Source organism: Enoplosus armatus, chromosome 10, assembly GCF_043641665.1.
Source record: "Enoplosus armatus isolate fEnoArm2 chromosome 10, fEnoArm2.hap1, whole genome shotgun sequence".
Lineage (NCBI taxonomy): Eukaryota > Metazoa > Chordata > Actinopteri > Centrarchiformes > Enoplosidae > Enoplosus > Enoplosus armatus.
This window is the reverse complement of record NC_092189.1, coordinates 5,122,459-5,149,559: the sequence shown is the minus strand read 5'-3', so window position 1 is coordinate 5,149,559 and position 27,101 is coordinate 5,122,459. Positions and strand designations below refer to the sequence as shown.

Sequence of the window (27,101 nt, the reverse complement as noted above, 5' to 3'; positions counted from 1 at the left end):
AGGTGACCTCAATTCAACATGTCAAATAAAATATTAATATTTTGAGTGTAATGTTACTGTATCTGCTTCTGAAAATGTTAAGCAAGTCAATTAATGAATATGGAGAGGAGCAAACTAACAGCAAAAGGGAGCACAGGTGGAGATGGAGGTGGATGTGGAGCTAATAGCACCAATGATGGCTCTGTTACATTAAAGTGTGCAGATGAGCCAACATGCGCAGCACCCATGGATGTATTAAGAGATCTGGATAACACGTTTCAAGATGGCGCCCCATTTATTTCAATGAAATTTTGCTGGCAGGTTTTACCGGCCTCCTCGGGCTTCTGTGGCGTTGAGACTTAAGGCTGAGCTGACTGACTTCCTGTTGGCTCCCCCAACACATGAATGGCATTAGATGAATAATGCTCTTCGAGACTTTTCAAATTTCAATGAACTGAGCGGATTTCAAATTCATGCCAGCGGGTGTGTCTGTGACAAATGTATTCATTGTTTTACAGCCATCTCTTTCGTGATGATTGTGTACGGGAAAAAGTCTTTTTTTGGGCCAGTGTGTGTCATGTGATCCTGCCCTTGTGGGCCTTGTGGACTGTAGATTTTGTCCCCCATCACTCACATTGAAGGGGCACTGGCAATGGCCAGCATGAACATATTGAATGATTAAAGCAAACAAAACCTCTTTCAATGCTATGGGCACCTGCCTAAGACAGACTTGAAAAATTGTGAACCTGACCTTTAATGATATCATTAGTTACACACAAAATATTTTCTATTCTCTTATTCTCTATAGCATTGTTTACAGTTGGCAATAAAATACTAAGACTAAGGATTTCTTGAAGAACACTTTGAGGCCGAGGAGAAAAATATCACACTCAAACAAATTTGGAGAATATAATGAGGAATCTGCAAGAATCATGCTGCTGATGTTTGAGTTTATGGAGAAGCTAATGAGAATCCTCTCTGAAAGCATCAGATAAGTAATACAACAAATGGGCAATCAAAATCATTTTTTGTTTTGAACTCTACCCCCAACTTCCTCTTCCATTGACGTTTCAGCCACGAGCCCTGACAGTTGAAGGAACACTTCACTCTAAATGAATACATGTTAGTAAATGTCCGGTAGACCTGTGTGAACACAGTCCCAGTACGTTAATGAATGTGGTGTAGTGCTGACAGGAAAAAAAGAAGGACGGGGTCTGTAGCATGCACAGTCACAGCTACTGTGAATCAACAGACCACAAAAACACACCACATGGAAACTTTGTCAGCAGGAATCGAAAGGCCTGAGCACACTCGAGTGTTTGATTGACAGGCGCAGCGCCGAGACGTGTGTGAGCCCTGAGCACCACAGATGGAGACAAATAAAAGTTCATGTAGGGTTCGTGTTATCGGTTGCCAGGTGCTCTCAACTTCACAAAACGCTGAAGCTATATCTCTGCATCCTATTTTTTGCCCCATCTTGTATCTTATATAACTCAGTGAATGAATCACAGGCACATTTAGCTTATAAAAATTAAAAGGTCACTTTCATGACCTTGCCAATGCTATTTATGTGGCAGGAGTTTTCTGCACTCACTGCTTCTAATTTCCCTCAGGTTACCAAGGAAACTAAACTGAGCGCTATTTGTCAGTCCTCCGTGTTTTCCTGGTCATATTGCATCTGCCATCTTCAGCTCCAGAGTTTCTACAATAATTCCCTTTTTTTTTTTTTTATCTGCGGCTAAATTTAACTGCCGAGCCAGTGTACAAACAGCAGAGAGCTAAACCGTGGGCTCTCACACCTGGTTTCTACGGCACGCCGTCGCATGCTGACAGACATCTCAGTGTCACGATACAGAGGAGGAAGGGAAGATGAAAAATGTTTTTAGATTTGGGACCTGTAGGTGGGCAGTTTTACATTATTAAAACGGCATTAAAATAGTACAACGCTTGGTTATTAGAATGATCAAACCTACAGTATGAACATGAAAATGTGTGTGTACTGTGCTTTATAAATAGCATGAAAAGATGAGGGTCAGTACATCTTTTCAGTGGCCCAAAGCGATAATGCACATACAAGTCTTTACATGTTGTGGGCAGTAGTATAGTAAATATTCTATAGGGGAAAATGACTGGCATGATGCTAAAAATATACTAAAATATACTGAAAAGAAAGAATGACATTGTGGCAGTTGTGACAGAATACATTTTTAAGGACTCCCTGTCTCTTCCTTCAGGAGCTTACACTAGAAACTCTGGTGTCAACTTCTGCATTTGACTTAATCTAGGGACATGACCGGACGTAGCTAACACTGAAGACACAGAGGTCATGTCTTCTGTATCATTTATGGGAATTAAGTAGCCTGCTGCAGTAAAAAGATACCAAATAAAACATAATCTAAAGTTAGAAAGGTTTCCTGATTTAAAACAATATCTGTAAGTAAACCTTTGATACTTGACACATATAACTGAACAGTTATCAAATAAATAAAATATAACATATGCAAATGATAATTTAGATAACTTGGACTCATGACCTCAGTATTTTCTACAGCACTGGCTACAACCTTGAATTCCTTCACATTTACTGTTTACACAGCACTTTAACACTTTAACACACTAAAGTCCAATATTCACTCTCCTTTTCAGTCTGCTCTGGTCTCCACCAACTCCTGAGAGAAATGTGTGGCTCTTTAAGGGCTGAACGCTCCACTATGTTCACCAGCTAGTTTCTAACTTTCTCTGTCTGCTGTTTGGTCTAGGACCGGTAGTGCACAGTTGGTTTTTAGAGCTTTTTTTTTAGCTAAAAACAGCCGTCTGAGGTTAATAAGAGCAGTCAGAGTGAACCAAAACGGATGCAGTTGCAGGCCAAAACAATGAGCTAAAGGAGGCTAAAAACGCTCTGCAGAGCTGAGAGGAGCAGCAGAGTTAGATGGTAATTCTCTGTGGGTTCATCACCTTCACGGCTAAACCTACACAGCTTTAACTGACTGTATCAAGGTTCAAGTTTACTGTCATAAACGCGCTTAAAAAGTACCAAGTATATTCAAATGCAATGAAATGCTGTGAGGGGAGCAACGGAGCTGCATCTACTTGTTGAAAGCAATATTTCCTGCCCCTTTAAGTGGATCTATAATTAACATTACCACTTGTCAAGAGAAAGACGTTAAAGTCATCTAGAGTTCTCATTATGCAGGTTTTTTTTTCTGATTCTGTAACAGCAGGATGCCAACAGTATTCCCCAGCCTTACATGTGACGAGCTGTGACACAAAACTGGCGCGCTAACTTACCAGCTGCCGCTTCCCGTGGACACAGGGAAGGGAAGGGGGGAAGGAGACGCTGATAGCTTTTCCTTGTCTCGTTATCCACTTTATCTCTATTTTGAATGTTCTTTCTCTGAACACTTTGACACATAAAGGAAACTGTTGTTTTTGAGAACATGTGTGGATTAGCTGCAATGCTGAGCAAGTGGCCATGTTAGCTGTGTGTCCATATGTAGCCCCTTTAATGGGAGTTTTAGAAAACATCTTGTTCACAGGCCCTAGTCTGGTGCTGCTAACACCACCTGAGTCAGGCAATCCATTTTTTTTTTTAAACATGTACTTCCTGTTAACTCAACATCTGCACTTGTTCTTCCCTGCGCAAGCTTATCAGATTACCCCTCTATCTGCATGCTTTTAGCCAAATGCAGCAAGCAGCTTATCTGACGGTTGTTCTTGGCCGGCAAATAGTTTAATGTAATCACTATATATCATGACACGGCGCTTCCAGCAGTCTCATGGAACATTGCTGACACGTTCACCGACAGCATGGCTAGTTTTCTGCTGTTCCACGTTGTGAATGCAGCAGGCTCTAATCTCTGAACAAACCGGAGGCGTTAGCGGTGATTTAGACTAACTGAAACTGTAAGCTAGCTGCCCCCCGCACCAAAACAGCAGACAAAGTTAGCGACTAGCTGGTGAACGCAGTCGAGCATTTAGCCGCTAAAGAGACGGATATTTCCCCTCAGGAGTTGGTGGAGACCAAAACAGAGTATGAATATTGGACGTACATTCGCCAGTTAGACAGACACACGACTCCAAATAATATTGTGTTTACAGGTTGTTCAGCTGCGCCAAAAGTGGCCAAAAACTAAATGAGCACTGCTTTAAGCACAAACAAGCGAGTCCTGGTTCATGTCCACCACTACGACTGTGCTCTTTGTTAATCACCAACTTACACTGACACAAGAGAAGGACTTTAACATACACACACACATGGTCTGTGTCTCCTGCTTGTGTCATATGGTATTAATCACTGTACACTTGTTGCCAGTTTACAGAATGAAGTTACAACATGAAGCAGGGCTTTGTCTAACATGTTTAATTGTCTTTATTCAAAACAGTGCATTGGATAAGGACTAATAAATGAAACAGTTCAAAAAATATTTTTTTTTATCAGCATATCGACTGTAACAACTTGAGAGGATGACAAACAGTTCAAGTTGGAGTAATGAACAGTTAGTACCATGGACTTTTGTCACCTTTAGATAAATTCAACGTGGCATCAATACTAAGTACACGATACACAACTTTCATTTTTGTTAAAATGCTAGTACAACTCGAGGGTCTGTTAGTGTTTGATTATGTGTGAAATCATTATGTGTCTTAAATTCTTACATAATGGAAAAGCATTGTAATGAGTCCTTTGGTGCAGCTTTACTTTGTGTAAGGAAGCCATTTAAGGTTGTGTACATACTGTATGTCATGTTCTATGCTTTTGTTTACATTATTGCTGTCTTTGTGTGGTTTATATAATACTCTAAATATTGCTTTAGCTGGTGCTCCTACTATTGAGTGTTATTATTGAGGGTTTCATCAAGCTCATGACTCCAGAAATCATTGTTCCACAAATATGCACCAGCAGAAAGGGGGAGAACGTTTAGGTGTGTGTAAAAGTTGTGACACACCAAACGGTGGGAATCATGTCTTCCTTCTTCACATGGAACATTAATAACCCCGAAAAATGACGTGCTAGAAAGTAAAAATACAAATTAGAATGTATTATCCTATGAACTACCAAGGGCATACACCTTAATTATCTTGGCCTATGGCATTCAAAAACTGGGTTAAGTGAGGTCTTATTGTACATGAAACCCTTCAGACTTCAACACATGCTGCATGAAAAGTGTGCCAAAAAGAATATTAAAAAAAAGATAATTAATTGAAGAAAATGTCTCCAACTCCGTTTACATGTGACACATCAGACAAAAACGTAACACTTGTGTAAATAGGATAAAACAATGAGATGGATCCTTTACTGCATCCATAAGAAAAATGTATAATCAATCCTCATTTTGCCCCCCCCCCTCCAATTACCAATGCTGAGACCCGTCTGATTCGGATCACCTGAAGCCGCAGCATGTGGCTCCCTCTAGTGGTTCATCTCCCTCAAGATGTTAGACATGAAATGCTCTCTGCGCAATGTGATGCCATGGACAGGACATAACAGCCAACACACAGGTAAGTGTGTTCATGCCACACCACCAGGCATCAGCCATGTGTTTAAGTGTAATCACACAATGTCCGCAGCCCTTGACCTCTCACTTTATATGACTGAAATGAGTTATTCAGACCATTTACTGACTCATTTTGAAAGAAAGAAAAAAGAATATTGACACCATATAGTACATTTCTTGCCATTGAGTGTGTGAACAGATGATTATCCTTGACCTGAAAGACTTGAAATGACCTGAAATGACCTAAATAATGACTGAAAGACTTGAACTTTGCTGAAGTCAAAGTGACTCTTATATTTCAGGTTGACACATTCTTCCGTGGTCAAGCTCGATTAAGATGAAGATTTAAAAAGAGAAACAGTGCAAAACTACTGTAAATGCTGCGAAACATAACACGTGATGCCACTGCAGTTAAGTTCAATGTTTCTGACATTACTGGATTAGTACTCTATTGGTTAGAAAGTGTATAACCTTTAAGGCATATATTATATCACTTACAGTGCTGGATTTAAGGATACTGTATGTCTCCTAAAAACAAGGTGAGTCAGATCGCCCTGACACCCAGTTCTTTTTGTGGCTTTGCTTTGTCAGCAGGAAACAAACACTTGAACCTAAAAGAAAAAAGAAATGAAAATGTCCTCCTGATGGTCTGTTTTGAAATGTTAACACACTTTTGTGACGATTTAGTTCATATGATGTAAATAGGGTCAGCAGTCAATGACAGTTGTTTTGTTTTCAGCAGACTCAATCATGTGCAATGGCAAAAAAAAAAAGTGTCCTCTTGCGTCTGTATTGAAAATCAACAGATTTGGAACCTCGCCAGCCATACCAGAAAAGCAGGTGCCGAATTAAACTCTCGTCATCAAGTTAATTAATATGCCTGAATGGCAACAAGCAGGGTAACTTTCTCTACTGTGGCATCCAACTCCTGCCTGTTCAAAATGAATAGAGCGGCCCATCCTCAAAATATAAATAAAGGGGTCAGTTGAGCCACTAGAGGGAGCGTTATGCCAGGAATTTACTTCAAAAGTGCTCTGAAACTACAATGAATGGCCCATTTTGCCCAGCCATCTGCACTTTTTGAAAAAGCTATTTTGATGTTGTTGAACTATTTAAACAGCCGAAATGACAATGATTAATAGAGAGCTTGATCTCAGGGTGTGGTTGAACTTTCCACAAAGCTGCACGGTGTCAGCGTTCGAACCGGCAGAGTGAGCGCGTGGTACATCTTTAACTGTCTGTCTGTCATCTAGAACAGCATGTTTGCCCCCCCCCCCCAAAAGAAAAACACAGAAAACCCACAACCTGGCGTTGGCAGCTCCATCAATCACGCACACATTTAGAGCAGCAGAATCACGCCACATAAACACTGAGCATCAATCTGTTGTTGACAGGGTCCTCATTAGTACACGGATGTTCTGTGTATTTTATGATGAGATGTATTTTGTACAGGGAGAGAGAGAGACAGCGAGGGAGGGGGAGGCCAACGGGGAGGTAACGACGGCAAAATCAATTTCACACATGGCTGCATTCAAGCAAGGTGAGTGGCGGTGGGCATCTTGATCTGTCCATCAGCCCGCGTGTTCCTCGTCGCTGTGGCAACATCATAACTCCTGTTAGACTAGCCGATCGATGAGGGCCAACAACCACGACTACATGGATGATATGGCTATTAGAGCAAGAAACTAGGCACCTACTACATCATGAATCCCCACACGCACCGTATCCATGTGACATCTCTGTCTGCAGAGGAGCTGAACTCATCCACCCAATGTTTAACCTTCAACTTCTAAACGGCCTCCGCTGAATAATGGAGAGGGAAATTGGGTCATAAGGAAATTTATTGTATTCGATTTTTGTGATTCCTGATTCCTGTTTCAAGACCTCTGTACCTGATAAAGGAGACAATACAGATAAATTGAGGAGGGAAGACCCTGAAGTTTATTTATGCGTGAAATACATCTGGTGAGATGCCACAGACTCCAATTATTTACCCAAACTGTCATTCTGTGATAGCTTCTGGTCAGAAGTCTTCTTTGCGCTTATATATACAGCACTGGAAATGTCACTTTGTCCAGAGAAAGGACTCAATGACAATAAATCCCCTACGCCACCTCTACCACTACAGAACAGTAACAGGAGACAGCAGAGGGGACAATTTTCTGACGTCATGTTGTGTGATATTTAGGAAATGACGTCCTTCACACTTTCAAAGATTCGGTTATCAGCAGGATCTTTCATTACCCCTGAGGGTCACCAGAGTGCAAAACTGTACAAGGTCCTGATCACACGAGGCTATTTTTTTCGATATTGTCAAGGGATTTCTGGCCTATTTTTACTGAATGCATTGGATGGAAAAAACGTTTGATCCAGAGATCGAGTTAAACAAAAAGTTCAACATGTTGGGGGAAATACAGTACTCTTATTTGCTTTCCCGTTGAAAGTGTGACGAGAAGATCGATACCACTCTCGTGGCTGTGCGTTAAATATGAAGCCACAGCCAGCAGCCTGTTAGCTTAGCATAAAGACTGAAAACAGGGGGAAACAGCTAACCGACATCTTGGAGTATAATTAGTGAAGTTAATTAGCGGTGCTGGTAGGGGGATTTTGTCACCTTTAGAGAGAGCTAACCGACTGCTAACTGTAGACTTATATTTAGCATAAAAATATGAGAGTGGCATCGATCTTCTCATGTAACTCTCTGCAGGAAAGCAAAAAAAAAAAGACAGTTCCCTAAATGTTGAACTACTTCTTTAACACGATCCAAACAGAAAGAGCAGGGCTAAGAGGCCGCGCTGCACTCAGGCTTTTATTAGGACTTTTTCATGCTGGTAATATAGTGTAGCTACAGTAAATCCCGTTACCACTACTCTAGCTGGCACAATTAACTGCAGCTGAATGACTGACAGCTGCACATCAGCTCAGTCTTCACTTCACTAACAACACCACTCGGGCTCTGCTCCGTGGACCCCCAGTCATTTCTCAGGTTTAACACCATGAAATGCAGAGAAATAAAGTGATATGTCTTAAAACTGAAAGGGTTCAGAAACACCCAAAGCAGGCTAATTCTCAGTCACATCCGTGAGACGCAATTCAAAGAGGCTGTTGACAGCAGTCAGCTCCTGAGTCTCTCCCCATTCCTTCATTGTACATGCCGAAACATCCCTAAAGAACCAACTCATGATGTTATTTCTGCAGTGATCAACTGACAAATGGCTTTTCTTTGTTCCCTCTGTTTGTTCATGCTATGACTGTATTTTAATCACTTGCACAATCTTTGTCTACTGTTTGCCAACCCATTATGGCAGGAAAGAAGCTTAAATCCTACTGTTACACGAATTAATAACTTGTCTTTACTACTGACTGATGCCCGACTGATCCCCAGATTTCATCTTCAGTATTTCCAGATTAGTTAATCCATCTTGTATAAGAAAGATGCTTTGCAAGTAGGTACTGTACAAGAGAGGCTTTTCAGGGCTGATCAGATCCCGGCCAAAGCTCCACTCAGCCTCAGACTTTCATTCGGACAGATGTGTTTCATTTTATTTTGACTGGCATTTGCCCAGTATTCAGGAATTATAGTTTTCCGCTGGAAACCACTACCAGAGTCCCTTTGTTCTCCCAAGTAATTTAACTCTGCATTATCTAGCCTGCTGGCACCAAAGCAACAAGTTCAAATTGAAGTACACTGCAATCATTAAATATAAATCCATTTATCTGAATAAATGTATATATTTACATAGCGTTGGTGCAGTTCATTTCAGGACGGCAGTACACACATCCCAACATCTTGCCAGGTGCAGGGTACAAAAATAGGAAAATGAAAAAATCCCATGCTTTATCTTGACTGCAGGCCAAAGGGGATCATGAGGCAGTTGAAGCCAATGAAGACCTTCACAGTCAGACGTAGCAAGATATAAAGAGGACAGTAGCATATTCCAGTGTGCAGGTGCTCTTTCTTCTGTTGAGTCAGATATTTCTAATTTGGCTGATTTGTTCCCATGCTTGCTGTTCGAGGACCTTAGGAAGAAAAAAAATGTATTCTGAGTGTGTTCTCCAGGATATGGAAGTGCTTGGCGAGCACATTTTGTTTATCTGTTTGGCAAGAAAGATTGTTTCCTCTTATTGTTTGCAACTCCCATAATCCTTATTTGCTTCCCATCTGTTAAAAGAAATGAGTCTTCACTACTGTTGCCAGAGCAAAGTCTAACCACCTTTAGCCACCACTGTGTCCTTTGATAAGTAAACCACCCAGTAGACCATATTAAAAGCCCCGAACGACACTGGGAACAGGATCCGCGCATACTTGTCAATTTTGCTGGTTCCACCCATACCAGCAGTGGTGGGCTGGGAGCACGGCGTCTGCTTTAGCTCCAGTTTATTCCCCATCATCTGGATGCGCTCCAGCTTGGGCCCCAGCAGATGCTGCAGGGACGGGGCGCTGGCGTTCTGCTTGCACGGCGTACCCGCCATCACGTCTGGTGTGGAAGCAGCAGCCTGGGGCGTACTCTTCACCAACTGGGCAGAGGAGGAGGCCACGCTGAGCAGGCTCTCAGATTTGGGGCTGGAGGGGGAGAGCGTGGAGGAGCTGCCGTTGGCCCCGCTGGCTAAAGGTCGTAGCTGTCTCGCTCTTCCCACTCCCGAAATGTTGGTGGTGGACTGGGCTCTCTGGTGACTGCTGGGCTCTTGCTGGGAAATATAATTAATCCGCTTTCTCAGGTTACCGTTGGTATCAGGATTCTGCTGTGAAAGAGAAAAAAACAATAATTATATCTATGTATTAGAGTCGTACTGATATAGAAGTTTACTGATATTAGCATTTTCTTTAAAACACTTCTATGATGGAAGTTCCTTCATTAACATCTGGGTTGTGAATGCTCTACACTAGAACCTGACTAATAAATCCACCAGCCAATATTATTGGCCAATATAAGCTAATCACAACTATATTGGTATCATATGTTGGCAAACAAATACAAAATTGACTGCTCCCATTTTTTCTTGGCCTTTCCACAACCAAAAGTGTAAGATGAAATGTGTAAGAGAGTGTTTGTCTGCTCTAAAGGGAGCAGCAAATGTTAGCATGTCCGGCTAACTAGCTTACAACTAACAAAAACTAACCCAGCGTTACTCCCAAGGCCAAGGGCTAGCATATCATTAGCTAACAACATTTTGTGGAGTTAAAAGTGCAGTTTAAATAAGGGGACACACCGTTCATGATATTCGTAGTATTTCCCCACTATGTGCAAGCCAGGCCTGAACGCTGCTGTATCAGAGTTTAAGCTAACGTTAGTGTTAGCGGTAATTTGGCAACAGTGTCTCCATTACATAGTTTGTCCACCAAAGAGCAGAGTTTTTTTATTCAACCGTAAAATGTCCTGCTCAGTATGTATCTTGTTCACAATTCTTTAATAACCAAATTGAATCCTTAAATTGTTGTTTATGTGCTTAATCAATCGAGTTCTCCGATTTTTAAAATGTCAAATATCGATATTGGCATCAGTCTCAAAAATGAAGAAGGCTTTTTGTATCCTGTTAAAGGAGAAATCGGAGATATTAAAATATCTGCCCAAAATATTTAACAAACTGATTAAACCCTGACACATATACCCATTTACTAGATGACAATATTATGCATATCAAACTAAAGTTCTGGTGTGAGTGAGTCATAAAATAAGTAAAGCTGTTTTGTTAAAATATAGACCCACATTTTGAGAGAAAACAACATGAGGATTTGCAGTGTGAGTAATGTTCACATTCCTCCTGTCTGCTTCACGTTTGAAGGCGTTTTCAGGCAAGGTAAAGCTCACTTGCCTTTCCTTTCTGAAAAAGCGGGCCGGGCAACATAAACCTCGTCATATTGATCTGATTACAGTCCCCCTGACACAGATGGCCTTCATCTGGAAGCAGACGCGAAGCAGAGTGTGTGCAATACAGATGTCACTTACCAAGGATTTCACTCATTTCACGCAAGCTTAAGACAGAAAGTAGGTAGCACTTCATCGGGGCGGTAATGCAGTGTAGCGTCAAAGGAGCTTATCCTTTGAGAGTTGATGTTTTCAAGCAGGGAGAGTGTGATGCTTGTACTAAGGCATTTGCAGGAATAATCCACCCCCCCTTGAAACTGAAAGGATCCAGTGTTATTGTGTCCCATGTGCAGCAGAGGCAGTGTGTGTGTGTGTGTGTGTGTGTGTGTGTGTGTGTGGATAGCGGGGTTTGCTTTTCACCCTGGAAGTGGGAAAAGGCTGAGGAGCTGGAACCATCAACCCACCCTGCCCCCCATGCCAAGCCCTTTGGTAGCACCAACAGGACCTGCTCTCGAGGAAAAAAGTATTAATTTTTTCCCCCAGTGCCACAGCCTTTCTGAAACCTATACAGATGCACCCGGGCTGCGTTGCCGTGGCAACCTACTAATCCACTGAAGTGCCGTTGTCACTATACTGCATTCAGGCATGATTACGCCACACTGGGATTTGGACTGGAGGGGGCAACTTAAAGTAGTTAGTGTAAAACTGACATGTGCATTGCTGGGTTATGTCAACTTCAATGATCAGTTAACAGTAGTGCTATATATTTAACGTCATCTCTTTAGAAGAACATAAAGTCTAAGAAATGTGCACTTCTCCCCTCACAGCCATCCCATCTGTAAAACAGTGTTCATACAGCTCCACAAATACATTGCTACAGTTACATGAACACTGATTTGTAACACATTCATCATATCTGACTAAGAGCTCTACAATAGCTTCATGGCATATTCATGACTTCTGATTCAATCCATATGTCAGCTACCATGGTGTCGATCTAATTCGCTTCAACTAGCCATACAGAAATAGGTAATTATGTCAATTTAATCATGTAGAATTTCAAAATAAAGGTTCCACAGCTCCTCGCGATTAGTCGTGAACATCTGTGTTGTGAAGCTGTGTTCAGGTCCTGTTTTATTTTTTTCTCAACAAATTAGCTGGTAAAATGTATGGCTGAACGGAAGCTAAATTCGTCCAGGCTGATCTGAGGGGTAACAGGTTTGGAATATTTTAAGTGTGTAATTTTATTGTCCACCTCATTTACCACATTTAACAAGCAGTTGTTTCAACATGTCAATGTGTGGTTGATAGAGCAATTATCTGTGTAATCAGATGAAAGAAACAGTCCCAGAGAAACTGTTATCATTTTCGCCATAATCAAAGATAATTTGTGGGCGATATAAGTAAGCTAAAACATTGTGAACGACCGTAAAATAGTGGTTGTGTGTGTCACAACCAGTTTATATTAACCGTATTAACCAAGTCCGGTTTGCTGTTTGAGCTACATTTTCAGTTAGAGAACAGAAGTCTGGGATTTAAGCATAGTACGTTCAGTTTTGTGGTGCTAAAGACTTTCACAATCTTTTATTTCACTTCATTTCAACAGACACATGCAGGTTCTGGTGGTAAGTCTAAATTCACATCGCGCGATCAGATTCCTCCTGTTTTCTCTACATCTCAGATCCTCTCAGCCCTTATGAGCAGGAGCACAGCTGACGATCCTCAGGCAGACCCACTCCTGGCCATCCAAAAGTCTAGGCTAAAGGCCAGATAGAGTAAGCACATAATAAGGGACATGCTGTGTAAGTGCTCCTTGAAGTTAAGTGCTATCAGACTATTTGCCACGGCCACTTTGAGGGAAACAAAAATCACCTGCAGCGCTTCCTCTGTGTCCTTGACCTTGACAGGCGTGGTTTGGGGCACCGGGGGACATTTGGCCGGCTTCTTCTTGGCCCGCTCGAGCTGTGCGTTGGTGAAGTAGTTTACAGCGGCGAACTCAATGAGGGCAGAGAAGACGAAGGCGAAGCAGACGGCGATGAACCAGTCCATCGCGGTGGCGTATGAGACCTTGGGAAGGGAGTGGCGAGCGCTGATACTGAGCGTCGTCATGGTCAGGACGGTGGTGATGCCTTCAATGGTATCAAAAACAGGACAATATCAAACGTGTGAGCCTGCACCTAAGTGAGAGAGAGAGTTTCATATCTGTGTTGGAGGCCACTGCAGTTCCAAATAAGTAAAAAAGAAATTTACAATTAGGACTAAATATTTTTCTGCTTCTGAAACTGCTGTTTTCCCCACAGATCAGCATGTATCAAACACCGTCTCAATGTAGATCAGAATGAATACCCTGCAAGAGATTTTCTTCATGTCATTGCCAAATAAATAGTGATAAAAGATCATTTGCACAGTGTTCAATAACCCATGTACATAATGTTGGTCTGCATCAGCATATTTCATTAACTGAATGCAGGGGGATAATGAACCAAATGTATTATGACTCTCTGAAATGGGAGACATGTACAACCACAGTATTTACACCTTTCTTTTTGGCCACTTGGGGACAATTACACATCCAGCATACATGGAGCAACATTAGCATTCATGTGAAGTCGAGTTTTTTGCTACCTGGCGAATGTCCTATATTCACTCTTTTAGCTCTGTTGTCTCCTGAGGGAAATATCTGGCTCTTCAGAACTAAACAACAGACAGACAGCGTTAGCAACTAGCTGGTGAATTTAGTGGAGCATTTAGCAGCTGAAGAGCCAGATATTTCCCTCAGGAGTTAAGGGAGACCAAAACAGAGCTAAAACTGGAGTGAACAGTGAGCTGAAAGTGAGGTTGATGAGAGGTGTGACAGTGAACCAAAACAGTCAAGTTGTGAGCCATGAAAAGCAAAACAATGAAAGTTACTCATCCTCACTCCAAAGAGCTGAGGGGAACTGCAGTCTGTGGGTTATATAGTAATTTAATCCGTTGTCGCAACTTTAAATAACTTTGCTCACATGGCTGAATAAAAGCTTCCCCATATTACGCTTGGAAGGTTAGCTTGGGCTAACTAGGCTAACCTGCATAACTTATGACCTTCAGTGCAGGGCCATTCGGCTACATGACTACATGACATTACTGTAGCTACCTCCTCTCTTTTTGCCTTTTTCTCTGGGATTCAGTCAAATGTACTCCATTGAGAGAAAAAATTAGAATTATTTTCTGCATGCAGACAAGCTCTATACCCAAATAATGTTTGGACTACTGCGCCACAGCAGCAACTGCGGACTCTGCCTGTGGAAACAGTGTAAGTAAAGGGAGCCTCTACATCACAGAGCTAAAGGACACATTGAACTGAGACTCGTCCATCTCTGGACTGAATGTCACATGTTCCTCCTTCACTCTTTGCTGTGACAAGAGAGATACCATAGAAATAAAACAAGACAGCAATCTGGCCAGCATGTAAGGTCACGTGTGGCCTCTACAATAACGGAAGGTTAAAGTATAAGCCTGTAGCTCATCACTTGCCCTTGGTATTATTAACCAATAGCAATAATGTGATTTGAAGAAAATCCCCTTTACGTTGGAGACCTGGAACAATCTGTGCTGCGGAGTCCTTGCCCAACATAAATTCATCCCCTGCGCCCGGACGTGACCGCCATATAATTACCTGTCACTCAAAAGCAGCTGGATGACATTGACAGGTGAACTGCGGCTGGAGGCCACAGACTGAGGATATTAACCTCTAATACAAAGCCGTTCTCAACATAAGCAAAAACTGAGATGGTTGGTAGATATACTGGAACTCTACATATGTAAAAGCTTTCATCTCTTTTTTCCCACTTACTGTGGAACTAATGGTGTGTATGTGCAAATAGTGCAGTACTGTACAGTATATATCAATGAAATCAGAAAAATTATATGGAAGTCATCTTTTTACAGTATTTCAACCAGATTTGGGTATTTGCATTTTTGTGGATTTTTTCAGAATAAATCATTTCAATTTTGCTCAGGCCCCTTTTTGACTGTAGTGCTGAGCTACTCATCCCTTAATTAGATCTTTCACCAACTGTTTCATTTTCACCTCCGCACAATAACAGGATTGCAGCCTGGAGGGGATATTTTGGTACTTTAGCTACCCCTATAAATAGAAAACCAGATGCCGAATACCAGTTACAGCTTAAAGGATATGCCCAACTCAGATTTCTCCAAAGTCTCATATATTCTTTCCAACAGTTAGACGAGAAGATTGATATGGATCTCATGTCTGTACATTAAGTATGGAGCCAGAGCCAGGGGGCAATTAGCTTAGCTTAGCATAAAGACTGGAAGTGGCGTGAAACAGCTAGCCTAGCTCAATCCAAAGTTCAAAAATACATCTGCCGGCACCTCTAATCACCACTTTATCCAGCCGCCCAGTACGTCTGTGCGAAGTATCTCTGGATATAGTGCTGTTTTCATGACAACTTCCCTGTGACAACACACTCCGGTAAGTCAATGCACTCGGCTTTTGTTCACCAACATAATAGCCTACAGCATGTAACACACAGTATTACTGTTTGTGTACTGATTAAACTAACCACACACTTTGTGTTACACTTCAGAACAGAGCCAGGGTAGCTGTTTCCCCTTCTAGTCTTTATGCTAAGCTAAGCTAAGCTAATCGCTCCCCAGCTCCATTTATGTACTTAACACACAGACAGGAGAGTGGTATCAATCTTCTTATTTAAATTTCACAAGGAAGGTAAAGGTAAGGTAAAATGTTAAACTACTAACTAACTTTATGACCTCCTCCACCATTAAGGGCCACACCTGCACACTCTCATTCCAGACGTTGCAGTGAACAACAGTCACCTCACGCGTAGAAACCAATCACTTGGTGCTTTGAATGAGCTTGTTAAAAATGTGCGTTTTACTCTGACCTTCTATCTGAAGCCAAGAAGCTACAACTCTAATCCTCCCTCCACTCCTGCTTGTCTCCCTGACAAACTGCCCCCTCCACGCTCATAGCAGGACACTGTGGTTGAGTCACTGAGGCAGGCAGTCAAAAACAGACCGTGGCTGCAAGGAGAGGAGAAATCCGACCACCCTCCTCCCTTCCCACCCCAACCTCACCCGCCACACACGCACATTTAAACACAGCGGATAACAGCAGAAATCCGCTGCCTCAGAGGCTCAACTGATACAACAATGGTTGTGCTGCTGCGATGCCTCTGTCGTTCTGGACAGTTTGGGGCGGGGAGGTGGGGGAAGTGCAGCTGGACTGTCAGATACATTGGTCACTGCAGGAGAGCAGCATTGATCCCCCCCCCAGTGCTTTATTACACCGCACGACTGCGAGAGACACTTCTACTGAGGGTCACACAGTCATTTTCTGCTCAGCAAAAACTCCTAACGCAAACTGTACAGTCAACAGCAGACACACACACACACACACACACACCGTGTCAAATGTACACTGAATGGATACAGGTGACACTGCAGTGTGTGTGTGTGTGTGTGTGTGTGTCACCAGCACCAAAACCATTAGAGAGGTTGGTTGTTTGGTCACCTATAGTGATTCAGTATGCTGTCACAGGCCTGTAATTATAATTAAAGAATTATAAAAATTAAAAAAATATATATATAAAATATACTACTGCATATGTTAAAAGTTCTATATAGCCTTTTGTGGCTCCAGAGGGAGCTGCACAAAATCTGATAAATTGGTTGGTGGTGATGAAGACTAGAAGTTTGAAAATGAAATATATCTGGGGGTGTGGAGTTGGAAAGACGTGAGCTCACCAGACCTCTGTAAACCCACTCCTCAGCTATGCTTGAGGCAAGAGGCTCGAGCTACATTAGCCACTACTAGCATAACACACCCGAACATCTGACAGAACTGTTGGCAGCTGAGTTGCATTGTGGGTAATGTAGACGCCGGGTTTTGACGAGGACGAACGTGTGGAATAAAAAAAAGACGATATCTCCTTTTCTGCTGCATCGATTGATAGCAACCCAATCGTTGTCCTAATTTCTTATAACTGATCTATAAAGTATTACTTAATGATTAAGCCATTAGCTATAATCAATGAATCCCTTCATAAAGGGTGACTTATTAGAAAGCGGTGTGTTTTCACTTAACAGAAACTAATTCAGCACTACATGCAAAACTAACCATTTCAATTGAATAAATAGAACTTATATTTCACTTCCACAGAATCATTAATCACCGCTGACACACGTGTTTTTCTTTCTCTCTCATTAGTCACGGTGATAAGTTCAAATCACCTCTTGAAAATGATGCTGCCGAACATAATCTATCAGAGCTACTTTCAAAATGGAGCACAAGTGTCAGGACCATTATCACTGAATGACTTTCCATCAACATAAGTGGTCGACAAACTACCAGGGTGAGACATCCCTTAATAATAAAACAACACCACCTCGCGCCACTGGTCTAGTTTCAGCAGCTCTGTCTGTTCGACACACCCTAATCAGTCTGTTCTAGGACAGGGACCCAAACGTTGTGCCAGAGGGAGCGCAACTGGGTCACAGGCCACTGAAAGCAACTGATAATGGAGAAATGATGGATAACGCAACAATCTTTGAAAATGTGATAAAATGCCAGCTAATATAACTTCCCACTCTAACAATAGTTACAGTAGAATAAAGTTAAGTTATTATTATTGTTATTATTATCAAGTTTTTACCTACAATGCCGTCGTAGAAAAGCGACTCCCAGCTATTTTACAGTTGTCTTATCCACATGTTGTGTCGTCTTAGCTGGCTTGCAATCATTAGCCATTCAAGGAGTCACCAGGTTTTGTTTTAGAGGCAAGCCACCTCCCCCTACTTCAAGCCTCCCGCTCCAAGCTTACACGTCCTGGACCAGTCTCTTCACCGAACACCGATCTGATATCAACCCGCCACCAAACTCCAGGTCAGACAGTGAACAAGCCGACCCCCAAATGTAAAGTAGCAAATACCTTTTTCAATTAACTTTGACTTTTAAAAATATCTTACTATAGTCGGTGTAAATTATAAGGGGATCTTAAAAAATGCTCTTAATTAGATGATATTCTTTATGTAAAATGGAAAATCTGTAGACACTTCAGACATCAAATCAAAATTGCCCCCTGGGGCATTGTGCCTATAACAACTTATTCTGGCAGGGCATCTTTCCCCATCAAGGTTTGTTTCAACCCATTTAGAGGGATATTTATATTACATCTTGAGAAGATTTAGTACCATTCACTATTTGAGCCAAGACAATTTCTGTAGACCCAAATTTCTGGTCCTTGCTCGAGGCATCTTTGCTTAGAAGCTGCATCAAAACGATGTTCCCTAATGCTGTCGGCTGTTCGTTCATGCATTTCAAACCTGTTTTTATAAACTAACAGCAGTGAATTTGCATTTCATAGCAATCTTAAGATAAAAAAAACAGCAGCTCTTTATATGCACGATCACCTCGCACTGTAACATCACCTTGTTGTGCAGAGTGGAGAGACCCTCCAGCTCTGATTGCTCTGTTGGCATGCAGGCATCAAATAAAAAGGAAAAAAACAGGGAGCAGAGAGGCAGTGCAGGATGAGGTCTACATACCGAAGACTGTGCGTGCCGGGACCGATTCTTTATTTATCCAGAAGGACACTTGGGAGAGGATTACTGTCATTATGCAGGGGATATACGTCTGAATCATGAAGTAGCCCATTTTACGTTTCAAGTGGAAGTAGACCGTCATCACCACATATTCACCTGGAGGATCAACAGAAATGAATTAGTTTGATTAACAAAGACTTTAAAGTTGCAGGCTGACAGATTTCAGTTAATGCAGCTTTAGACAGATGTCACATTTGATTCTATTTGATCATTTTTTTCGCTCTATATTTTAGTAACTCCCATCCATTTTCACCCAAATGGACACACGCCACCTGTTGCAACTTTCCGCAGCTGAAATCTTTTTTGGATCCTTCAGTATTTATGTGAACTGCGAGGCCCTCTGAAATGCCTCATCTCGTGATGTTTACAGGGTTTGATTTCAAGAGGCTGGAGTCAAAGCTCCAAATCCTTCCAATATCTTCCACCTGTGCCGCATTTGTGCAGTATTTGTCCTGTCATTCATGTGGAAAATACAGTGAAGACCTGGTGAATCTACCAGGTTTGACATAGCACAATACACACAGACGGCTGAACATCTTTTCTTTCAATAAAAGAGAGCAGATTTTACCCCGCTTTTTTTTTTTTTTTTTCCAATTAATTTGTAAAAATATAAATATAAAAGTTCACATCACATCAACACCTGCAGCCATTTTGCTTGGAAGCGTCCAGTATAATTCAGCTGATAACTCAAAATGGTGAAAGGACGAGCGAGTCTCACCTGTGATGGATTTAATCGTTTCACTGGAGACCGTCTGGCCGATGAGATCATACTGAACGAGGCTGGAGGACTCAGGAGGGACCTCCACTGAATGCTGAGGCCCTTTGGTCCAAGTATAGATCATCTCCGTTTTAGGATAGGCATCTGTGGGCAGACAGCAGAGCCACCCCAATGTGAGTCACTTACTGTAAGCTGTGAACAGTGCAGAATAAAAAAATCTGTGCATGTACCATATGTGATGTGTTTGTATGGCAGCAGAGCTTTTGGAAAGAGGGATTGTATACTAAACTGTCTCTGTTCACACATTCTTGTATATATTGACATGACTTTACGTAGCCTTTTCACACTTTTCGTACATGAAATAAATGCATTCATTTTCGCTTCTCCTACTTCTTGTTTTGCCAATTTGCGGCTGGAATTGAGGTTCCAAAACAAAAGTTGTCGGCTGTAAAACTAAAACAACAAACTGAAAGACGCTGAAACGCTCAGTAGAGCTGAGGGGAGTCCGATGATGATCATCTTTGGTTTCATCACTACAAGTGACACTTTCCATGTCATCCCGAATATTTTTTTCACTGTTTATAGTTTCTCTGAGAATTGTATTTATGGCAAGTGGAAAAGCCTCTGAAGCAGCATCACAGGATACTAAAACTCTCCACCGACTAATTCATTTTAAAGGCTACCAGCCCTGTGAGCCATATTGACCCCTCACTTCTATCCAAACCTATGAAAACTCAAGAGAAACTAATCCACTAAAACAAAATAAATAAGGATCTTTAATCATATGTCACTTTGGCAGTGACTGGCTTATATCTGATATTTGCTAACAAAAAGACATGACAACATCCAGTCCACTCTTTCAAATCCACTGCGTTTCTAGATCCACTGAAACCAACGCAATGTGGTTGGAGTCAAAGTTCATCGAGGTCCCATCTGTCACATTACATTCACTAATGCATCATGCTGACATCAAGTTGCGATGTTCAAATAAATTCTCCACTGTGTCTGAATTAGGGACACTTTAAATCATGAGTCCCTTTATTTCCCGATGTTGCTTCCTCAGTGTGTTTTGCTGTGTGTATCCTGGTGAGATTGGTCAGTCTGTGGACGCGCAACAAAATGCCAGTTGTCTTTGCCTGCCACTCCCTATGGGACTCCACATCGGCAGGATACCAACTGTGCTGCCAAAGTGAAATGACTCTGGTGTGTCATGGAGTGGAACGCAATGCCTGTGCACACAAGTCCAGATGGAGAAACAGAAAAGGAGACGGAGAGAGGGAGAGAGATGGAGAAAAAATGAAGGCAGGGCAGACAGAGAGAAAATTAGCACAAACACACACACACACACACACACACACACACACACACACACACCAGCTATGGAAAATAGCTGCATAGGTCTGTGCTATCCTGAGGCAGAGGAAAGGATTCTGACCTTTCCTTCGCTTCGGGCCACATCAGATCCATGGTCGCTTCCTCCTGACTGGAGGCTAGCAGCAGCAGAGCAGGATGGTGAGAGGAGGAGGATGAGGAGGGGGAGACGGATGACAATAACTGAGAAATGTGAATTTGTCCTCTGCAATGTCACCACGCCGGATAATTGACGGCGGATTGGGCGAGTGTAAAGGCAAACTCGTTGTCTTTTTCTTTCCTTTCTCTTGCAGATGTAATCTTCAAATTGCTGCTCCTCTCCGATAAGACGGAGCTGCTCCATTTGAGAAACTCCTTTATTTGAGATAAGTCATTTCTGCTGACCAGTAGGCCCAATATAAACACTGATGCTGAGCTAGGGTTTCATTGTTCACAATGAAGAATGAAATACTTCATTATTTAGCATTAGCATTCAGTCGCTTTTGTCTCACACAAAGTGCTCAGCTCCTCAGCAGTCCTCCTCAGCACAGAATCCATTTCAGTGCCAAGAAGAGGGCAGTCATGTGATCGAGCTTATGTGACTTCTTATTTTTCTACTTTTCAGGCCGCGCCAGGGCAAACTTTTGATTTGTGACAGACGTCTTTACCATCCTAGACTCTTAAAAAACTCTATTTAAAAGGCACTTACATTTTGCATTTGTAAATATAAATATATCTTTCACAAAATAATCATGAAACCTGGTAGAACAGCTTCAAACAAGTGAGACTATGACTGAGAGGAATAGTAATCCACCTCCAGTGGTATTAAAGGAGTAGGTTGGCATTCACTTTCTTGTCGAGAATTAGATAACACTCTCGTGTCTGTATGATAAATACGAAGCTTCCTCCAGCAGCTGGTTAATTTAGCTTAGCATAAAGACTGGAAACAGGTGGAAGCAGCTAGCCACCTGTCGTTTTTACACTTCAGTTTGTGTACAAATGAAACAAATGAGATTTGACATGTTAATTAGTGAGTTGTGGAGGTGCTGGCAGGCAGATTTTGTTACCTTTGCATAGAGCCAGGCTAGCTGTTTCCCCCTGTTTCCAGTCTTTGTGCTAAGCTAAGCTAATTGGCTACTGGCTGTAGCTTCACATTTACCGTACAGACACAAGAGTTTTACCAATCTTCTCATATGATTCTCAGCAAGCGAATAAGTCAAACTATTCCTTTAAGAATCCTGTTATTTTGTCCTCCAAGTCACTCCATTTGGAATAAGGTGGATAAAAAAGATGCTCAACAACAAAAACTCTGCTGAAACTACCTGCTGTGTATCACTTGCAAACTGTTTAGTGATGTAAAGTAATCCAGTGGGTCTCCTGTGAAACTACACCAGGGGGCACAAAATGAAAGATGCAGTGTGGAGGCCGGTAAACGCTGCCAGTCTGCTCAGCAATGAGATTATTTGTTTACAGCTACTATAATAATGACTCAGGCACTAAGTAGTATCAACATTTAACACCCTGTAAATGGCATCTTTTGGGTGCCTCTGAAAACATGCATGACTGCTACATTTATTGGATTGTGTAGAGGGGTCAGAGGTCAGGCTTCGACAACATTTTGTGGTCTTGGACCTAGTATTTGGGGCAGCATACCATAGATGTATTACTGGCCACCAGTTAGTTGCAAGTGCACATCTGGTTTATATAGTCCTGTCAGAGCAGATCAGCAAACATCTGGTTGTTGGTTACCTTGTTCACCTGCCATGTACAAAGCCTGTGCACAGTCAGACGAGACTGACTGCATTTGTGTCAGTTACTTACATTCGGTTAGATTTCACATTGTTTACTGACCATGTCTTTCCCCATCTCTGTTTCTTCCTCTTTATCTATCTATGTATCTATCTCATTCACTCACACTCACACACACACACACACACACACACACACACAGTCGAGTTTCCAGACTTACCCTAACCTTAAACCGAGTCTTCACCCTAAAATTTAATGATTTATCTTATGGGGACTTGCATTTTGTCCCCAAAAGGAAGACGAGTCCCCACAACATGAGTAATAAAGGCCATACACACACACAGGACTTACAGCTTCCAAACTTGAGGGGGCACGCGTGTCCATCCATGGGGAAGTCCACAAGCTTCATGGGACACTCTGCGCTAATAGTCAACCTGTCAAAGTACAAAGAAGAGTTGCTCAAAAGAGGACCAAATAGACACACACACACATGCATCAAGAACATGTGCAAGAAATAGGGTAAGTTACCATCCACTCAGCACTGTTTCACTTCATATCATGTCTGATGGAGAAAAAGGTAGCTTGTGATAGCTGCCAACATGCCATGGTGTGCTACATGTTAGCATGCACTCTTGTAAACTAGCGGTGGAGAGATCACAGAAGTTGGTTCCCGAACGATTGATTCCTCCGATCGTGATTTACAAAAGAGCAGTTATTCGACTGCGATACTGAGTTTCAGATTGAAATGTCTGGCAGCCTCTGCACTGTCTCCACACACAGCTCTGCACTGTTTACACTGTGGGCCACTGGTTTCACAGCAAATCTGCTGGATTGCTTTTAATCAAATAAAGTCTGTCTTCTCTCTTTTTTAATTAGCACAAACACTAAAATATAGCAATTGTGTGAAGAGTCCACTCCCCCATCACAAATGAACATACGTTAAAATAGTAGTTTTGTGGCTTTGAATATTATCCATCAGATGTTTAATGCTAATAGACTGTACGCAGTGATGGAGTACACTACAGTACCTCATGGTGTAGAGAATGGTGCCATTCTTCATGATGCGGAAAAGCTTGTTGGGGGCTGTCATGTTGTGAGCGACTGACTTCTTGCCATTCCTGAAGAAGGTGTCTGGTGTCCACACTTTGGTCACCATCAGGTTGTTCAGCCTCAAGATCTCTATGGGGCCCTCGTACATCAACCTCCGGTCCACCCACGTCTGTCGAAAGAACACGTCCATGGTGTACTCCTGAGACAGGAAAGGTGACAAGTGAAAGAGAAACATATGAGGCTTGCAGGTGGGATGATATGGCTTCATGATCATCTGCTTTCATCTGGAGGTAAAGCATCTTTTTCTCCACCCAAATATAAAGAAGGAGTTTGTCTGAATGCATCTTCCCCTATAGCATGGAAGTCATTATGTTCAAATATGGCTCTTGTCTGTATCTTCTGCAATGACCAGATCTGGCTCAACAGTATTAATACAACAAACGACATGTGTTGAACTGCATTTAAAGTGTGTTTACATACCATTTCAACATCTGAGACAGGCCCAAAACTGGTCACATAAATGTCGGTCTTGACCTCAGTCACAGGACCTATTGAGTCAACGAAACAGACGACAAGCGTCACACAAGCGACTGTTTCCGGTTTTAAATCCTTCCATGTCACAGTCCAGCCTTAGAGGGACACCAGTCTTATTCACACTATACTCTTTATAGGCCTACAGACATGCAATAGCTTATCTCATCCAGAGCTGTGGTGTCTTTGCATAGTGGATGTAAAAAATAAATAAATAAATAAAAAAGCTTAAAAGATGTAAAAACATAATCCAGTTTGGTATGTTTTTTTTTTTCTCAGTGAAAGACTGTTTAGAAGTGGAGGGATAAACCAGTGAGATGTCTCTTTCAGAACAACGCTGGTTTCAGACATGGTGTACAGAAAACCAAATCTGCACTTTTAACACTTGAACTGCACATTAAAGGTTTGTCCTGCAACATAAACATGGTTATATAACTGCAGTCGCTTAAACGTGCGAGCTTAGAGGCCCCCTGTCCAGACTGCAGAGCCACCAGGCTTACAGGATAAAGTCTGAAACACCATTCAACATCGCGTGTGTTGGGAAACCCTTGACCATGAAGCAACATGTTCCACACAATGCAAGTCAAGAAAAATCATGACATTGTTGCAAAAGTGAGGCACCCCTCCCCTCAGTCTTTTCCTGAGGTTTCTTCCTTTTTATTTAAATTTCTTTTTAAAGCCCTTTGAGGCAGATTTGTGATTATTCATTTACAAATAAATTTGGTGCTCAGTGGTGAGTTTACAGTCATCTCATTACACTTCATGGTGTGTTTTAACCTCCTATTCCACGAAAAAGTCAAGTAAAAAATAAAGTTTCCATCTCCTTCCTTCATTAGGAGGATTTACAGTGTTTCAGACAGGTGACATATAATTACTATGATTAAAACTGATTTGACTTATAGGATGTATCTGGTGCTTAATAGCGAGTCTACAGCTACATTATTGCACTTTATGGTGTGTTTCATCCTCTTATTGAACAAAAAAGTCCAATAAAAACTAAAGTTCCCTCTTCCCTTTTTTAATTAGGAGGATTTAGAGTGTTTCAGATGTGAGGTGTTATTACTATGGGTAAAATGAACTTGACTTATAGTGTGTATCTGGTGCTTAATAGTGAGTCTACAGCTTCCTTATTGCACTTAATGGTGTGTTTTAACCTCCTGTGGCCCCAACAAAGTAAAATAAAAGACAAAGTTGCCTCTTCCCTCTTTTAATTGGAAGGTGTGAAATGTTTCAGGGCTGTGGTGTGATTACTATTGTTAGTTCTCACATGGAAGAAAACTTAATGGTGCTCAAAAATGCGCATTTTTTTTTTTTGCCTTCCTACATACCCCCGAATCCAGGTCGCAGCCTGTTGTCGTAGCCGTCCAGAAGTCGGTCCAAAATGCGAGTAAAATTCTCCGGATAGATCCTTTCATCCTTCCGTGTCTGTCCAGAGATTTTCTTTACACTAGAAAGAACCAACAAAAAAAAAAAAGAGAGGAGAACCTCGTTAGTGTCGTTTTCCTGAGGCGAGCCGGAGGTTTCAGCACCACGGACAGAGACACGGCGGCGGGGGGGCGGGGGACTCACCAAGTCGCCAAACAGAAAAAGTAGAAGAGGGTCCGAATAAAAGCGGGGCACATCGCTGCCACCGTCTCCTTCTTCTTGGCAGAAACCATCTTCGCATGCCATACTTCAAGCCTCTTCACATGTCACCACGCCAGCTGTCTGTGTCCCGGGGAAGAGGAGGAGGAGGAGGAGGAGGAGGGAGACGCGGCGACACGGAGGGCAGAGCGGCGCAGAGAGGGAGCAAGTTGAGTCCCTCTCCTGCTCTGCTGCTCCTGCAGTCTCTCCGCCAGACGCACAACACACACACACGCACGCACACGCACACACACACACACACACACACACACACACACACCTTCACCCCCAGCCCTGGTCACCTCTCGTCCTGATCCGAGCTGCTGCCGCTGCTGCTGCTGCTGCTGCTGCTGGCATCCAGAGAAAGAAACAATCCTCCCTCTCTCTCTCCTCCAGTCTCTCTCTGTCTCACCCTCTTCTTTCTCTCCCTCCCTCTCCTGCTCTCTCCCTCTCTCTTCTCTGTCTCTGTTTGCTTTCTCCTTCTCCCCTCTCTCTCTCTCTCACACACACACACACCTGCTTTGGTCAGGACACAGATTAGACGTGCGCTGCTTTGAAATGACTTCAACAGAGTCACATCTCTGACTTCCCCCTCTGTCAAAACTGGGCGAAAGGGAGGACGCAGTGTGTAGGCCTGTTCAGCTCCTCAACGCCCATCTCAGCATTTGGTGTTTCCTGACAGCATGACCTCACCCTGCCTCCTGCAAAATCATACATAAAAAGCAACACTTTTTTCACCCAGCTTTCTGCTTTAAGGACTTGTTTTCCTGCATGTGCTCCCTGCACGCGCCCTTTGACCCCAGCATCGGTCGATGTGCATCACACTATGCCGCTCACAGCCCAGCCTACATGTTGAACTAGATTCAGGAATGCATTGGTGAGCGCCTGTATTAAGATTCAAATGGGTCAGTCTTGTCGCAATACGCAATCACACGCACACACACACATACACACACGCATACACACACATACATACACACACACACACACACACACACACAAAGGCACACAGGTACTGTAGAGGAACTGGGACAAGCCACATGCTGCTTCACAGATTTCTCTGCACCTGGGACAAGCACAAGACCTTCACTCTGTGTGTGTGTGTGTGTGTGTGTGTGTGTGTGTGTGTGTGTGTGTGGCTCTGAAGGTGAAGTGCGGGGTAAATCTCGCAGA

General features: G+C 42.5%; 1 protein-coding gene across 1 annotated transcript; it reads right to left on the bottom strand.

Moving 5' to 3' along the window:
- Positions 1 to 9,680: 9,680 nt before the first annotated feature.
- gabra4 (gamma-aminobutyric acid type A receptor subunit alpha4) lies at positions 9,681 to 25,963 on the bottom strand. The gene is made up of 9 exons (XM_070913604.1): positions 25,875 to 25,963; positions 25,634 to 25,752; positions 24,255 to 24,322; positions 23,753 to 23,973; positions 23,076 to 23,158; positions 19,626 to 19,769; positions 18,851 to 19,003; positions 13,154 to 13,410; positions 9,681 to 10,217 (listed from the first exon to the last, which is right to left on the bottom strand). Exons 1-9 carry the CDS (start codon positions 25,961 to 25,963, stop codon positions 9,681 to 9,683), a joined length of 1,671 nt encoding a protein of 556 aa, XP_070769705.1.
- Between the last annotated feature and the right edge of the window lie 1,138 nt (positions 25,964 to 27,101).